At 36.1% G+C, this 18,612-nt stretch overlaps 1 protein-coding gene across 1 annotated transcript in view; it reads left to right on the top strand.

Annotated features, from left to right (window-relative positions):
- Nucleotides 1-18,612, top strand: part of CCDC138 (coiled-coil domain containing 138) — a 1,743,291-nt gene that overhangs the window by 1,353,723 nt on the left and 370,956 nt on the right. The window contains exon 12 of the mRNA XM_044070994.1: nucleotides 8,909-9,098. Coding sequence (XP_043926929.1) covers nucleotides 8,909-9,098 — 190 coding nt within the window. The remainder of the gene's footprint in view (nucleotides 1-8,908; nucleotides 9,099-18,612) is intronic.

An 18,612-nucleotide genomic window follows, 5' to 3' on the forward strand; every position in this document is an offset into this window, starting at 1 on the left:
TTAAGAAATGCAGAGTGCAAAAAGCAATGCTACAGGAGATGTATCTTGAAAGAACTGAGCATGTGAATTTGATTAAAGGATTTATGGATGGATATTCAGCATAATGTCAGGGACAAAGGAAAAGAGGAATACTTATATTAATTGCTAGAGGAGGTCCAGTGGTGGTGGGTGGGATAATAATGGCAAGGCTGCTGGCAAGAGATGAGGATTACTGAGGATGTATTTATATTCTACCTAAAACTGCTATTATGGAGCTTAAAATAATTTGGGAAAAATAATCAGCAGGGAATATTACTTACAGGTGGGGATGATGTGTAATAATAAGGATGTATCTGGAAGGTGTAGAAAGGAAAATAAAACAAAAGAGGATAGATTTTTGAAAAAATGTATTGAAATATTTGGTATGGAAGACGTAAAATAATAGTAGGAGCTTGGCGAGAATTTACATATCACGAGTATTCCCCTAAGATACAGTAACTGGGCTAGATTAGACAGAAATTCTATTTCATAGGAACGTGTGCATTTAATTGAAAACTTTGACATACATCTTATAACTTTTTAAGATCATGCACCAATCCAGAAACACTCTTCAGAAAAGTTTATTTTTATTTTTGGAGCATTAATATTATTTTATTGAATTCAGGTTTTGTAGATATTGTACATAGTTCAAGTTTGTTCTTTGTTTTACAATTACATTACATTATTATATTATTATTTTATTATTATAAAAATTGAGTATCTGTTTAAAAATAATTATAAAGATAAATATGCAGAGTAATGAAGTAAAGATGAGACACTGGCACTTCCCTGCCTACTTGTTAAAAGAAGAGGAATTTAAGGAATGGAAATCTTTCGGGACTTATTAATGAAGGTAGAAAGTAATCCAGAAATTATAGTTAGTTAGATAAAATGAATGGAGTTTAAAAATAGAGTAGAAATAAAAGAAAAAGAGATCTGGTTAAAGAACTAACTAGAATTATTTAGAGGGGCTGACAAAGGTTAAAGTATTACAGAATAAGGGACTCTCACAGAACAAGAAGAGACACAATTGCAGAGTGCTAAATAGAAAATAAAGGAATATCTGAATAATATGTACAAGTTTAGAAAGATTGCTGTTAAGCAACTGTTCTTTGATATTGACTCCAGAGCACAAAAACTTTTGGCACAACGACTTAGGCAACTGAAAGTAGAAAGGCTTCTTCCAAGCTTGGGGAGCCTGTAGCAGTATTAGAGACGTTTTAAAAATGTTATGAAAATTTGTATAAAGCAGAAAAGTGGTGAAATCAAGAAAAAGCAGAGATAAAAATATTTATGGAAGACTTTAACTATGCCAAAATTAGAGGTAGATGAGGCTCCATAGCTAACAGTTAAGATAGTGGAGATGGGATAAAAATGGTGATGTATAACCAATCTGCAGGAAAGTCTCCAGGAAAAGATGCTATTCCAATGAAAGTTTGGAAGCTAGGAGGGAAGAAAGTGATAAAGGTCTGGAAGGTTTTGTTTAACAGTATTTTAAAAGGAAGGCAGGCATCAACATTCTGGAAAACGTGCTGGCTGTAATATCTAATGACAGTAAAGATCCATCATATCGAACTTCATATAGGCCCATTTCAGTTTTAAACCATGATTATAAAGTGTTTGTGTATAATGGTTAAAAGAATGGCAAATGTGATGGCAAAATTTGATAGATATGGATCACTGTGGTTTTGTGGAGGGGAGGCAAACATTTGGCAACATTAATCGAACAATGATGATGCAGGAGAAAACAGAATGTAAGAAAAAAGCACTGTTTTGGTGGCTCTTGATGCAGAGAAAGCATTTGACAGAGTAAGCTGGGAGTTTATGAACAGGATAGTGGAAATATTTGCACTCCCTGAAAAGGTTGACTAGAATATATGAGGGATCAGAGGTGAAAATTAAAGTGGGTGGGTTTATCTCTGATCATTTCTGTTTGAACAGAGGAAACAGGCAGGGGTGTCCTTTCTCCCCTTTGTTATTTGCATTATATTTAGAACCATTAGCAAAGAAAATAAAGGACTCGGAAATTCAAGGATATAATTAGTATGGTCATCAAGAACAAATGGCTGTATTTGCAGATGATATTCAAGAAAATGAAATTTTAGTGTTGTGCATTTTGAGACAATTTCAAATCTTTTCAGGATACAAAAATTAATGAAACCAAAACAAGGGCAATTGCTGTAAACTATGTACCCACGCATTAACTTGGTTCAGCAATATCCATATTTATGGGGTCTTGATAAAATGAAGTACTTACGAGTATGGATTAAAAAGGATTCTGGTATGGCAGCAAAAGATATGTGGGAAGAGACTAAATGGATGATAGAAAAACTGAGAAATTGGAAGCTCTATTTTATGGCTATGGATAGCAAAGTACAAGCAGTTAAAATGATTTTACTCCCTTTAGTTTTATACACAGGTCAGGCATGTTTTTATCGACCAAAGGGGAAGTTGTGGTTAGCAGTTAATAAAGAGCTGAAGGATTTTATGTGGGAGGGAAAATGTCAAGAGTCAAGTGGGATAAGCTGATTCTTCCAGGAGAACAAGGAGGTTCGGGATTACCCGCTGTTAAGGGGTATTTCAGAACTACACAGTTAAGGCTCCTATATATATAGCGCAAGCAGAAAGTTATAATTTAAAGTGGAAAGGGATGATAACGAAAAAGGTCTGAAGCTGAAGACACAAGGAGAGACTGGGATTTTGGATGTAGATCCTTAAGGAGAATAACAATAACCATACAGAATATTATTTTTATAAAGCAGAAGAAAGTATTCTAAAAACTAAGGCAACATGGGAATGGAGAAAGGAGATTCAGCTGATAGGGATATCTGCAATTAGTGATACAGACAATAGGTAAGGACCAAGATATTGGGAGCAAGTAAGTAGGGAGGGAAAGGTAATAGATTGGGAAGAGGCCAAGAATTTATTTGGACTGCAGGCTAGAGATCGCCTTCCCTGTCAAGGATTGATATCAGAGTATAGGCAAAGCGAATGAAATAGAGGGATCCTAAGTGAAAGTACAGCAATGGTAGAGTTTGTAGAAGAATCTAGAACAGAAGCTGCTTTTAAAAATGGAATAATTAGTAGAGCATACAAAATATTGCATAATATCAATTAAAGGAGGTTAGAAAAGATTGGGAAAAAAGATTGGATAAGTAATTTACAAAGAAACAATGGGGAGATATATGTATGTCTCCCATATATGCAACAAAGTCTAGAAGATTTAGGATCTTTGCATGGAATTGTTTACATAGGTATTTTTGTACCCCAAGTAGACTCCAAAGAAATTTTCCTCAGGCAGACAGCAAATGTTAGAGGTGCGATTGGTTAGAAAGAGGTAATTGGGAACATAAAGTACTAGAAAATGGAAATCAAAATCTAAACCACCTGTACTATAAGTAGTGAATATAGTTAACAGAGATAAAACAACTGGAACTGAGATCTTTAGAAAGGAGTAGGAGCAAATTATATAGAACAAAAAATAGGAATTTTGAGAACAATATATGCAGAGGTGGAATGAGATTTAAAAGAAAGCAGGATTTGAATGAGCTATTTAATGTTTGACTGACAATGACTGGATAGATAAGTGACGTGTAATGTTTCCAATCAAAATTATGTCAATATGGCTTGTGCTGTATAATGTTTGTAACTAAAATTATATCAGTAAGGTTTGTTTTCATTTATACAAATGTATGATTGCCTATGTCATATGTGATAATTTAATAAAGACGGATGTTTCTTGTTTAAAAAAATAAAAAAAGTCATTCAGACACTGTTAGAAAGGATTAGGAAGACAGACTGGATAAGCAGTTCACAAAGAAACAATGGGATATATATATATATATATATATATATATATATATATATATATATATATATATATATATATATATATATATAAAATGTCTCCCGAATATGCAACAGAGTAGAAGCTTTAGTATCTTCGCTTTAAAGTGTATACATTGATATTTTTCAAACCCAAGTAGACTCCACAGAATTTTTCCATAGGTAGATAGTAAATGTTGGAGATGGGGAAGAAAGAGGTAATTGGGAACATATTTTCTTGGTGTGCAATAAGCTGGCAGACTTTACAAATTCCATGCAGACTACTCTATCAATAATACTGGGCAGATTGTAAGTTATGTCTAATGTTTACAACTAAAATTGTCAGTATGGTTTATTTTCATTTAAATAAATATGGTTGCCTATGTCATAAGTGATAATTTTATAAAGATGTTTCTTTATTTAAAAAATAAAACAGCAGTCAGTTTAAACTACATGTCACTATCTTCATGTAACCCATAAATAAATATATATATATATATATATATATATATATATAAATACACACAAATCTAAACATATATAAATAATATAATCTATGCATGTATCTCTGTCATTCATATTTATATTTCTATATCTTTCAATATATGAGATCATGTGCTATTTCTTAGATGGTTAGACAATTGCAGGTTTGTAATGAAGATTTGCTGAACTTTTTTTTTTGTGTTACTCACTGTGTGTTATAAGAGCTGCATAGCAGAATAATTTACTACTGCAGATATACTTCACTGCAGGTAACTACTTTGAAACACCAAACAGAGTAATGAATAACATGAAATATAAAAGGCATCCCCATTCTGCCTGTCAGTACATTCATTGGCATGACACCTGAACCTGCTTTGATTATTCGTAGGGAAATGTGCCATTACTTCAAACTTCTGTCACAAAATACTATACAGAAGTTGGGCATGCCCAGTTGTTATGATTTGCTTTTAGTGTGACCTATCCTCAAAGGTATTTTGCTATCAGGAGTACCTTCCACAAGGGTCTATGTTAGTCATCGAATGGAAAAATCGCCTAATGGCATTACATCAAAAATGCTATTTATCGAAACACCTCATGAAGGGGGCTGTGCCCCCCCCCTGCTAATTATATATACCAACTCCGAGATCACACTACAGTAGGGAAAGGGGATATACATACATACAAATGTTTCAAGCACTGGCATTAAAGCCCTTCTAGCCTACCAATATGCCAAAACACTTGTTCCCATAATAAATGTCCAGGCTGTTCTTAAAAATATCTAAACTAGTACTTACTTTAATGTAATTTGGTAGTCTGTTCCAAGCATCAGCTACTCTATCAGAGAACCAATTAGTACACTTCTTATTCCTATAGAATCTTCTACATAGGTTATCTGATGATTCTCTAATACTTTTTGATAACCCCAAACATTCCCAGAGGTAGTTGTCCCTAAATGCCTTATATACCTGAATAAGATCTCCTCTTAAATATCTGTAAGAGACGCTGTACAAGTTCAGATATTTTAGTCTTTCATAACTTAGATTTTCACATCCATGGATGCCCTTGGTATATTTCCGCTGTACTTTTTCCAGTTTATTCATGCTTGTTTTCCTATAGGGTTTCCATATTGTTCCATACTCAAGTTTGGGTCTAATGTAACTAACAAACAATGAATGACTTCATTATGTTTGATTTCCTAGACTTTATAAATCTTTTTATACAACCTATACTTCTATAACTATCATTAACCAATTGGCTGATATGATTAGAAAAACTCATAGCTGAATCTACCCATATACCCAGGTCCTTAAATGAGTCTACAGTTTCAATCACTGTGTGCTGTATTAAAATTCACCTTTCAGTTTGTCTCCCAAATCTCATATGTCTAGTTTTTGATGTATTTATCAACGTATTATTCTCCTGTGCCCAAATGGTCAATTTAGTCAAATTATTTTGCAGACATGCCTTATCTGTAACACTTGTAATCAGTTTACCCAATTTCAGGTCGTCCGCATATAGATTGTAGAACACCTCAGATGAAAAAGTAAGGTCTAAAAGATGCAATCTAAACAAGTAAGGGCCTAGTACAGTGCCATGTGGGACACCTTGACTGCAACCAAGGATTTCACTTGTCCAGTTGGTATGTGATACTTGCCATGTCCTATTTGTAAGCCATGCAGCTATTCGTCTTATCAACAGTACATCAATACCTATTTTATTTTATTTATTTATTTACATACTATACTAAGACTGATAAAGATAACTAAAAAAAATAATTAAATACTACTTCACACAGTTAAACTCCAATGATCATTAAGTTATTTTGATGTTTAGTTTGAAAAGAGGTAATGATGCAATGTTTGTTATGTTACTAGGAGTTGGTTCCCATTTCTACTACTGAATACTAGAAAACATATGTCTCGACGGTGGCAAGCAGTTTTTTGAGTAAGAGATCTCTAAGTTCTGGGAGGACAGCAGATGAGAGTAGAATCATCAGCGCAGGGATGTCAAAAGATAGTGATTCAGAGTTTTGATTTTAGCAAGAGTTTGTATAGTTTCAGTGAAGTAAATTCCTACTTTAGGTATCTTTGACTTTATTTATAAGAATCCAGTCTAGAATGCTTTCTCTACTGTGTTTGTGTTGAGCCTTAGTAGTAGAGGTTATAGTTTGGATAAATGGAGGGAGGTTGATAAAGAAGGAAGGATTATCAGTAATATTATTCCAGTCTATATCAGGTCACACTAGATATGATTGTTTCTTGGGGATGTGATGATAGATATCCAGCTAAGGTTTTCGAGGAGGTGGTATGTTATTACCAGGTGTAGGTACATGCATATAATATAGATGGATTTTTTTGTTTTTTTGTAGTTTGAAAAAATGATATTCTATTTTGTTATCGACCAGGGGGTGGATATCTCCAGATTGAAGGTTAAGATTACAGGTTTCATAGTGTGTTTACATTTTTAGAAGGGTAGAGTTTTTTAGTTGTAGGTCTAAGACCTTATTTTTTTTTAGTGACAGTCGGATTAATCTGGTTGGTAGGTAGCTGCTTGTAGAAGAAGAAATATATATATTTAAGAGGATTTAGATATATTATTTTATGTTTATTGAAAGGTTAAGGTTGGAGTGGTTTCTCATTCTCATAGTTTCTAGAAGGGATATTAGAAGGTATGGGTAGTGTGGTAACTAATAGTGAAAATATGCTGCAGGTTAGGCTAGAAACACAGGGGACATATATATAGATAAACATATATTAGTCAGTCTTTCTTTAGTCATTCTTTGTTCCCAAACAAAGTCTGGTAAAAAGAAAGTCTGTAAATAGGACTTCTTAGGGGTCTTCTTCTGTTATGTATTTCCATTGGGTATATGTTAGGTAGCCCGTTAGGAGTAAAAGGAGGAAGAGGAAAGGAGTGAGAGAGGAAAAGAGAAAAAAGGGAAAAAAAAATAAAAACTACAATAATAAACAAACATAAAACAACAAAAATTATATCAAGAAGAAGAGAAGTATAGTAGAAAATACTAAAAATGTATGTAAATCCTAGAAGATAGGAGGATGATACATAGAGAATATACAGGAGTCATCTACAATTGAGTTGTACTAATTTATTGCTCAGTGTTTTGTGCATGACCCTGTCAAATGCTGAAGTTAAATCTATATAAGTCACATCACAATTTTTCATTCATAGTTGTTATTATATCGTTATAGAACATCATGTTACAGGTGGTAATAGATCTATTTTCAACATATGCATGCTGATATATGGTTTTGACAATAACTTATCCAGTATTACCTTCTCCATTATTTTTCCACAACATGAAAGTAGACTTAAGGGTCTATATGATTCTGGGTTTGTCCTACTCCCCTTTCCCTTTCCCTTAAAGACAGGTTTAATAAGTGCATGTCTCCAATCTTGAGGAATATCCCCATATTTATATGACCTAGTGAATAATAGATGCAGTGGCAGTGTAAGTCCTTGCTTAAGTGTTCTCAAATCATTGTTACTTATTCCGTCTTTATTTCCTGATCCTTACTGTAATGCGATCTTACTTGAATGGCTTGATGAACAGCATGGTTGATGAAACATGCCATTCAATGCTTTTTCCTTTAGATGACTGAGCATAGTCCCCTTACACAACTGTATTTGACTGATTTACTGTCCAGTCTGGGTCATTGCAATGCTGCCTCAAGTCCAGAAGCCAGCAGTAACAGTAGTACGATAATCTGCAGATTTTAGAATGCAAAATTGATTATCATAACAAGTGAAAAAGCAATAGTGTTATGGACTAGCTGAAAATAGAAGAGTTTGGCATAGTATGTCCTAGATAACATGCAACACAATAGGCAGACATAATCCAGTGTGTTTCATAATGCAAGGATTTTGGCATTATCCCTTAAATAGTAAAAGCCTGTGCTGAAGACACTGGACTTTATCGAAAACAATTTTCAGCATTTTTGAATCCTTCATCTTTGTGGATACAGCTAAATGACTTTGTCTTGCGATCTACACCATTCTTCAGGCAACTAGAAATGAGATCACGTATCACTTCCAGTGCACCCATTTTGTCAGGTTAAGTTGTAGAGATATTTTTATGTTTTCCACTTCTGAGCATCTTTTATGCAGTTGCAGATTGCCTTGCCTTCTGGCTGACCATCAGTTACTCTAGAGAGATGAAGCTATCACCCCCATAACACTGAGTAATAATGATTATGTAGATGAGTGCCCCACAGATCATAAAATATACATCGTGCAGCATTGTTAATTTCCTCCTATAGTTAACATGGGACTTCTGAAATTACATGTTGTCAGAAAGTATTGCATTCAGATTTCTTAATTAGTAGACTATTCATATTTGGTATAAGCACTTGAAGACTATTGAAAAACGTTTATAACTCAGGAATAATAGTATCACTTTGTAATGAAACCAGAGTGTAAAGGTAAATAAAGATGGATGACTTCCAGAATTTCAGAAATAAAATAAGATCTGATTTGTTTTTCTGTGCCATTTTCATTTAGTTTTGTAATAATGTTTTGGAGCACAATAATATACAATTTGCTTGTTTTAATTGGTCATATTCTGTAGCAAAAAACAATGTTTTCAACACTGAGAAGACTTGGTGAAGAAATATTCAGAGGAACAGAAACTAGGATTCAGAACAGTTCACCTGAGCAGCCTGTAAAAAGTAAAGCAAAGACAGCTGCATTCTTTAAAAGCACTGATCAGCATCTGAGATTTGTATCAACACTAATTGTCCTGAAAACACTTACACAAGGTAAGGCTTTGTAGTGTTCCATCTGAATAGATTCATAGGTAAGTACTAGGCTAGCTGTCCTTGCGGGCCATTTTAAGCCGAGTCATTTTCTGTTTTTGTGCTTGAACTGACTTATTCTATTTGGTTATAGATTGACCTTACCCATCCCATGGTCAATAATTCCATATTACTCCTTATGAGAATAACTGGGATCATACCATAAATTTGGGGGGGAACAGTGCATGAGATAAAGCATTTAGGAGCTGCATCTGTCCATTAGTAGTACAGGAGGCAGTCCTGGGGTAAATTATCTGTTTCCCATCCATAGACCTAAGTTACATTTGAAAATGAACAGGGATGAACTTTATTTTATGTGGATGGGGGAGTCTGTTATACAGCAATGTTATCCTGTCCCTCCAAACCATAGTGTTGATGTTGCAGAAGATAAGATCCCTAGACAGAGTATTTCTGATGCCATTTGACTTTCTGATGTGCAGTAAATCCATTAGTAATGGGACAGAGGATGCCTTGTATGCCAGTGTAATGTAATCTAATCTAACATAATCTGTCTGGTACATTTTTATTACATTATCAAATACATTGTGTTGGTGTGTGGCTGATATTGGCTCATAATTATGACAGAGTTATCTTTTTCATTTTTTTGTACTGAAACATTTTATTGAGTTTATTAACAGTAGGAAGCCCAGTATCTCTCTAGGTTAGGCAACAAACAGTGAAAATGTCAAGTGAAACATCCAAGTTGTAGAGAAATTTACAGTGAGGTATGACATCACAACTGTGTTTTTATCGATCACTCTGCATAATTTTATACTGCAGGTGCAGTGTGAAAGTAGGTGGTTATATCTATTGAGGTATTAAAACATTAAAAAATACTGCTTTAGTCCTTCTGTAGTGCTGTCATGTTATCTTCATCTTTCAGTCAGAGAAAAATAGAATTTTGCCTCCAGCCTAACATACTCTCCATGTAGTGGGTTTGCATGGTTGGGGAAGTTTAGCTTTCCAAACATTTGCAATTATATTTCTTGTCACTATGGAAAGTAATCTTATTCTAAGTTGTTTGGAGGTAATTTCTTCTTTCTGTTTCAAAAATATATTCTTCCCATGTAAAGTCTTTTTGAGTCTCAAAGTAATGTTCCAAAGTCTTTTTGCGTCTCAAAAGTGCTGTTCCATATGTTACCAGCCTGTTTCCATCTTGCCTGAGCCTTTGAACATGCCTAGAACATGTGTGTGTGATTAGCCTTTTAAGGGTTTATTATGCAAATGCCAGAAGTCTAAGAAGATAGAAGAACTTCAAGTTCTTCCTCAAATGACTCCAATGTTCTGTTATTATTGAAGCCTGGCAGTGTAACAGCATTAATATATCCAGATTTCAAAAATGTGACCTAACTCCTCAGGAGGTAACATTGTCATTTTGTACCTAAATTAGACACTTGCAAAATAACAGTGAGATAGATCATCCTGGTTATTTAAGAACTTCTTGTTTGCAATAGAGGAGGCCCAGACTTCGTCTGGAGAAGCAAATATTATTTCATTGTCTGGGGTATGTTTTTAAAATTAGCAACTCTTTTTTTGTTAGATGACTTTTATTACTCACGTATAGACTTGAGAGTTAGCACTTTGCTCATTGAGGGTAAGTTTTTGGATATGCGTTCCTTGCACAATTCGTCTTAAAATTTTGATTTTCCAACATGTAATAGTATTTTTGACTTCTTGATTACTAATTGCATCAATCATGTTTCCAAAATTGTTTCTGTATGGTCACTGTATAAATTCTGGCCATACTGGTTTTCATTTTTGCATCTGTCTTTATAACAGAGCCAAAAAAGATAGTTTGTTGTTCATTACACCATCTCTTCCCTGGATATAAACCACTTGAATTCTGAATTTAAAATTATTGGTTGGGAAGTTACAATTCTGATCCTTTGTGTTTGCTGGGACCATTTTGAATTGCAGTGTACCACCTTGTTGAACTGTAAAATAATTAAAATCTTCAATCCTTGTGTGCACTCTCCTGTTTTGTGGAACAAGTTTATCTGCAGTTTGCAAAAGAAGAAACAAAAGAAACACAGATTATATGAAAATATTGAGCTAGGGCTACAAAAACTAGCTTTGTTGCAGCCTGCAGAAAACCTAAATCAGTCATTCATGAATGCAAGGCAAATTATGAAGAATAGAGGCAAATTATAAGAATGCTTAAATATGCTACAGTTACATGATGTCTGATGTGTTTACACCTATGTATAGATCCTCTTTCTAACAGTGGGACTTTAGCAACCTTGTTAAAATGCCCCCCCCCCCCCGAAGCACTTTGCTAACCTGGGTACCAATACCATTTTTCCACCCCCCACCCCACTTGTCCTGCTAGTATAGATATTTAGCACTGTTTGACTACTCGAGATTTCTTTTATTAATTTATTTACTATTTGAACAGTGGGTAAGTGGACTGGTCTATTGACTGTATTCAACCAGGAACCTAAGCTGAAGAGCAGAAAAAACTTCATTCTTTCAATCAATGTTATATACAAAATGCGTACATAGCAAAATACAGAATGTAGTAGGACTGAATGCATATAGGGTAACATTAAAAGGTCCAGTCAGTGTGCCTTATAAAAGAAAAAAATATTTATGCAAACTGCAAAGTAAGACGTGCATAAAAATAGAGTCCAGTCTTGCATATAATACATAAATTCCCATATGCATGTGAAATATTTTCTTATAAGATAACACATAAACAGGCAGAGAAAATGTTATTAAATGTATTCAAGTATTCATGATATGGGATGGTAAGTTACCTAGCCATTGTCATGGTAGCAGTTGAGGGTAGACTCAGTAAAGAGATACCTTTCAAGTGTAACTTTGAAACATTTAATTGTATCTCGATTTTTGATACCTATAGGCAGGTGGTTCCAGGTAGCAAGTCCCAGTCTAGAGAAGGCCGTCCCAACTACAGCAGCTGTATATGGAGGGCATACTAGAGTGAAACTACTGTCCTGTGTGTACTTCTCAGTGTACAAGGGTTGTCTTCTAAAGGTAGTTTCACTCTTAAAGGGAGGTGGTGACCATGTTTTAGCACCTTGTAAATGAGCGTACTTAGAAGAATAGTGGCCATATGAGGCACTGAAAGCCATTTGAAATTTTTAACAAATTGCAGTGGTGTATCTTGGGGGGGAGGGGGGTTGTTAACGGAATCAGTCCTCAGATTTTCTTCTCAGCAGTCTGCATTCTAAGAATATTGTGGACTGATTGCGTAACAAGAAAAGGAAGTCCACATTCAAGTCTGGGTATTAAAATACCTTTAGCAATGGGCCCTTCAGCAGCATGTGAAAGAAGGTAAATGATCTTGTAATGTACTTTTAATTGAGCAGGGACTTTATTAGTTATAAAATCTGTGTGTGTCTGTGTGGTTAAGAAAGGGCAAGGTTGAATACTAAGCCTAGGTACCTGTCTTCAGTGACATTAGAAGGTTTCTCCCCCTTAAGATCCATTAAGAAAATAGGAGGAATGTTGAATAATTTCTTAGCTGATGCCAGTATCATGTCATTGGTTTTCTTAGTAGTTAGTGGCAAACCAGGTGCATAACTGAGTAAAATTGTCCTGTGACTTGGTTTGCAAGCCAGAGTGGCTAGTAGTGGATTCCATGAGCAGTGTATCATCTGCATATGTTATTAATTTAAGATTTAGTAATTCTAGAGAGCGAAGAGAGGAGGACCTAACACAGATGCTTGCACTAGATGTGTATTAAGTTTACCAGCAGTAGAGAATGAGACATTGCTATGGACTTGGAAGTTTCTGTTTTTTAGGTATCTGCAAAATCATCAGATACTGTTATTTCCAAAGCTGAGTCTTTTGAGGTTGTTTAGTAGAAGGATATGTTCGACCATTTCAAAAGTTCTTGTCACGTCAATAAAGTGTCCTGCAGTAATAAATCCCACATTCAGGTTGCAGTAAATTGTATCAGTGGCCATTACCAGGGCAGTAAAGGTACTGAAGGCATTGCAAATGCCATGTTGTGCATCACTAGTTGCACTGTATAACAGTAATTCAAATATTTTGGTAATGGGACATAGGGTAGAAAAAGGTTGCTAATCCTTGAACCCATTAGGAGATGTATCTTTAGGTAGAGGTATTATAATTGCATGCTTGGATGTTGGTGGGACAGTGCCTGAGGTGAGAGGTTAGAAATATGAGTAAGGGGTTTAGCGATTTTTTTCCAACTACAAGCCTTAGGGAAGGGGGATCCTAAATTACTGTTAACACTGATCATAGTTTAGATAGTTTACTTTTTTCTTGTGTTACTGAAAACATGGTTGAGATTTCCTTAAGGACATTAAAATGAAACAGTGGTGGTGGGCTAGATAACATGCCTGGTATATTATTTAAACATTTAGGTTCACTTGTGGTTGCCCCACTGATTGTCATTTTTAACAGTACTGAAAAATGCATTGTTACATCTTTGTAGAAAAAGACTAATATTTCATTTTATAAAACTGGGAGTTGTTATATTATGGACAGTTACTGACCAGTTATTCTCTAATGTCCTCATTCTGCAAATGTTTTGAAAGATGCCTTTTGAAGTTACTTGAGGGTAATCCTGGGCATGCTGCCATTTTGTATATCTGGCAATGTGTCTTAATGAAAAATCATTTTTCATCTACCTGATTAATCAGTTTTTATGATCGTGTTAGCAGGGCTGTAGATATGAGACTAGGTGTTACTGTAATATATTTAGATCTCCCCAAATCTTTCAGTAGTGTGCCATATTCAATTTTTATAGAATGCATGACAAACCTTAGTATTAATACCTTTATAGTAAACTGGTTCAGCACATGGCTTTCTAGCATGCAATTTAATATAAAAATTAGCAGCCATTATTCACATTGGGCTGGTGTTCACTCAGGGGTCTGTTTAAGTCCAACTCTTCTCAACATGTTGTTTTCCTTTCTATGTACAAAAAAGTATTCGGATAGTCAAATACACCTATGATATCAAGTTAGGATAAATTTTTGCTAATGACACTAATTATAACATGTTCATTAACTCTCTTTCTAGTTTAGTAAAATGGCTGAATTAGGAAGGGTTTAACATCAGTTTTAGTAAATGCACATTTTTGACATTTGGGCCCTTTAAAATCAATCATAACTTATTGGGAGAATCCCTCTACTGGAAGTACTTCCTTATTTTCAGATCTTTTTGTCTACATTAATCCCAAACTGAATTTTAAAACCAATGTTTCAGTAGTGATATCTCAAGCACTAAAACGTGGTCAAATTTTCAGAACAATTTTGATTTTCTGCTTTACTTACAAAATTGTGTAATTTATGTCAGACCATTTATGAATTAAGTTTTTTTTTTTCTCCTATACGTATGGTGATTTAATTTTCCTCAAGGAAGCCCAAAGAAAATTTACTAGATGTCTACATGATAATCAAGATCTCAACTATTTTGACAGACTTCAACTCTTGGAATTGTTGCTTTGCACAATGAGAAGTTAAGAGTCATTCTGGGTTTGGTGTTAACTTATTTTGAAATATCCTTAAAAGATGGTAATCTGTTACCATCTTGGTTCTTGTAGAACTGTGAGGCATTTCAACATTTCTTCTTAAAACATTCCTCAATTAAACTCCTGAATGCATTTAAGATGTCACCAGATTCTTGAGTTGGCCATTAGTATACACTGTAAATGTGGATTCTGTGCTTTAATATGGCCTAAGGCATTGAAGTCAGGACTGTGAATTATTAGCCTCCTTTTCCTTGCATCTCCAGCCAGAATTCCCTGCTTTCTTGACATCCCAATAAAGTCTTCCTTGGTTAATGAACCACTTATGAAGAATGTGCATTTACATTTCCAAAGTTTACAGCACTTGCTAATATCATGCAGACTATCTCCCATTTTTTTCCATTGCTGAGATGAAAATGAAATCCATTTGAGTATAGCCCATGTGTTTGATAGCCCTTTTAGATGTCTATACTTTTCTCCCATAAATCCTTGTAGATAAGTCCTCATCTACTCTTAAAGCTTTTTCACTTGTCCCAAAGGGGGTCGTGTTGTTTGGGTGTACTGTGAAGTATTACAAATTAGAGATAAGTCTGTCCTGATAAACCAACTGGAATTAGAAGTTCTCATCACTAGTTTCTGAAGACATTGCATTTAGAATGCAGATAGTTAGTCTTGATCCCTGTTTGACTTGATTTCAGTACGAGAAGGTTGTCATCTTCTTTATTATCGATAACTCTCCAAAGAAACTTCTGATCATTTTTGTGTGATTTCAAATATAGTTATGTGGCCAATGGCCGTGATTCCCACACAGTGTAGTTTGTCCTGTATTTGTAAGTATCTGGAAACATGGATTTGCCCTTTCCAACTGTTTCTGCAACCTTCTTGTTTGAAATGGGCATCCTGATACAGTATAGCAATTGTCTTATGTTTACTAACAACCACCTAGTACTTAAACTGACACAAAATGTGAGATTATATAATGTTATTGGAGGCATAGCTCTCACACAAAGCTGCTACAAATGATATACAGATTATCAGTAGCACACAACACCACACTAAACCAGTCACACACAGCTCAAACCAGTTGCCTAAACCTACAAATACTGAGGCTGTTAACAGTAACTTTCATAAAGCACAAAGGCCTCCTAAATGTAACGTACAAAACAAGTACCCCCAGCAACCACATAAATGCACATTGCAGTCAGCACTCACCATGGAACATATATCAAGTACCAGGACTCTTCACATCAGAAATGCACTCGAGGCCTTGCACCACAAGTACACATCACAGAGTCATAATACACGAGTGTAAATGACTTAAGACATAGCCCCCTGGGCCATATGAAGTGAGACAATTCCAACAAAATTTCCAACATGCAACCAAAAATCCTGTGTTATAGCCATTTCAAGCCTACCTCCACCAGCCTCATTAGCAAAATTCACTACCCTCATCCAATAAATGTATGCCAAAGCTCCCAAAAATGTATTGTAATTATTCTTGCAGTCTTCAACCATAATTACTTAGGACCAGAAGCCAGTGATTTGTCAGAACTCCTTGTCAGCTTAAGTCTTACCCAAATCAACCCTGAAGCCACTAGACCAAACCATCAGTCCAGTAGGCAGACCTTACTAGATCTTTAATAACTAATAATCCTATGATGATGTCTAATCTCAGCACACATGCACTCTCCTTTACTGATCACTGTCCCATAATGTTCTCAGTAAGTAATCTAATATTAAAATATAAACCTAAACTTATCACCTTCAGACCCAAAATGATTCAAAAAAATCACTAATCTTAAAAACTTTCTTGCCACCTTTGACTGGCTTCACTCACTTGCCATAAAATACGCCAGTGAAGCAGTTAACCTTACCAATACCCTAGTGCACTTGTAAAACAAATTATTTCCCTTAGTACAAAGGCTACTTTGACCTCATAAACATGACTGGGTATCTAACCTCCAGCTTTAACCTGTTACCTCATGGCTGTAACTCTGGATCCCATTTCGACACCATGTCGCTCTTCTTGTGTGCATTAAAAAGACGTTGAGGCTTGGGTGTTTGTTTAAGTAGTTATTGTATACAAATGCATGAGGATGGATAGCAAGAACATTAAACTTACACTATCTAACTGACCGACTACATACTTGCTTGCTCTCTCTCTGGCTGCTCACTCCAAATGGCACTCTAGCTTGCACATGCTCAGTACTTATATGCATATGCTGACTCACTGGAAAGCTTCCTAAAGTTATATCACACAAACTGATCTACACTTTTAGCTCCGATTTTATCAGGTCTAGAGACCCTCTTTGGGGCCACACCTTCTTTTGTAACTCTTTCTCTGAGCCATGCTTCTGTTTTGGTGCCATCAGATCTGAAAGCCTTGGAGTTGTCTTCTTCAGATCTGAAGATATTGGCTTCTTCGACTCCGATAGTGTTTGTGAGCTGTCTGGCCCCTAGTACCTCGGAGCCGGCCAGCTCTTGGTGTTTAAGTGCCAGCATCCACTCCGGGTGTTGGATTCGACTCTGAAATTGTCTGAGCCTTCTTTTCCCTTTGGAGCTTCAGCATTAGATAGCTTATCTCTGACTCCCTCCTCGGGTGGTTTGCCTGTGGGATAGCAACCTTATTGGATCTGTTTCTGCCAGGCATTCCGCTTTCGAGGTAGTGGAGAGAGCATTCTCTACATCTAGAGTTCAGACAACTGTGTCCACTTTGGATCTGACTTCCCTTTTCCATTTGATTTTGTGTCTAGAGACTCATTCTTCCCTTTCACTGTGACAGCCAGCCCAGTCTCCAAACCACCCAGCAGGGTATTATAAACTCTTTCAGTACCTCCCCGGAGCATCCCACCAAGGTCCTTCAGAAGAGAAAATGCAAAAGGAGGCACTTAGACTTCCACAAGAGTCTGTCAGTGAAGACACTGATTTTGATGAGGGCGAGGATCCCACAGATCACCACCTGATGATGGCTCATTTGGAGACATCTTAGGGTCCTCAAAGAAGGAGGTGGTTGACCCCCTGATAACCCTTTCAAGAGGAATCAGTGTTCCTGGAGGCCGTTAGGTCTGGCCCGTCTATCTCCTGGGTGTCTCTGCCCACCAGTGAGCTAAAAAATTTAGTCTGTCAATGGGTGTGGAAAGAACCATATGCAGCTGATCCTATACTGAAGATACCAGGCAAGATAATTGCGCCAATGAAGGATCAACCTCACTGGAGTAAAGGAGTTCCTTTTGATGCTATGGTCATAGTAGTGGCCACTAGAAAGAACTGGCATTATACAGTTCTCTGTCCACCCCTCATAACAAAGAGTCTAGGTTGTTGGACAGATATGGGAACCATGTCTGTGCTTCAGCAACCTTTGTGCTTAGGTTGTTGAATTATTTGGCACATTTCACAAGGCTTCAGAGGGATTTGATCATTGAGCTCACCAGATCTCTCTCTGGGACCACTTCCTACAAGGAAAGCAGTAAGTTTCCTAAAAGATGGATACGCTTCTGTCTATTTCTAATTTTTCCATGAAGAGCATCTCTCATGCTGCTGAAGGTTCCTCACAAGCGGCAAGTTCAGGCATTTCCATTAGGAGCCATGCCTGGAAGTGCTTGTGTGACTTTGCAGAACAATTCAAATCGTTTTTGGCAATGCATCCATTGACAGAACCTCATTGTTTGTACCCAAAGTGAAAGGCACACTGTCTAGGTAGCACTCCTCAATGGTCCTTTTCTAGAAGCCAATAAGTTGGTAAAAAATGTGGTTTGGGTCCCTTTCAAGATACCTATGGAGGAAATTCCCCAGAGGCAGAGGGGGGAATTGAAATGGAAGACACCATCCCTGCAGCAGAGGTGGTCCTCATAATCAAAGTTCTAGAGATTTCTTCTCCGACAGATCCCGTCAGTGCTCCTGAATGGAGGTCTGACAGTCCATCTCTGGAGGCAGGTAGGGGTCATCTATCTCTGCACCAAAGAGCCTGGTTAGAAATAAAGATTCATAGGTGCGGAGGATAATATCTAGAGGTTATAT

The sequence above is a fragment of the Protopterus annectens genome, chromosome 5.part0 (genome assembly GCF_019279795.1).
Source record: "Protopterus annectens isolate FY-2018-M chromosome 5.part0, PAN1.0, whole genome shotgun sequence".
NCBI classification, from domain to species: Eukaryota; Metazoa; Chordata; order Ceratodontiformes; family Protopteridae; genus Protopterus; species Protopterus annectens.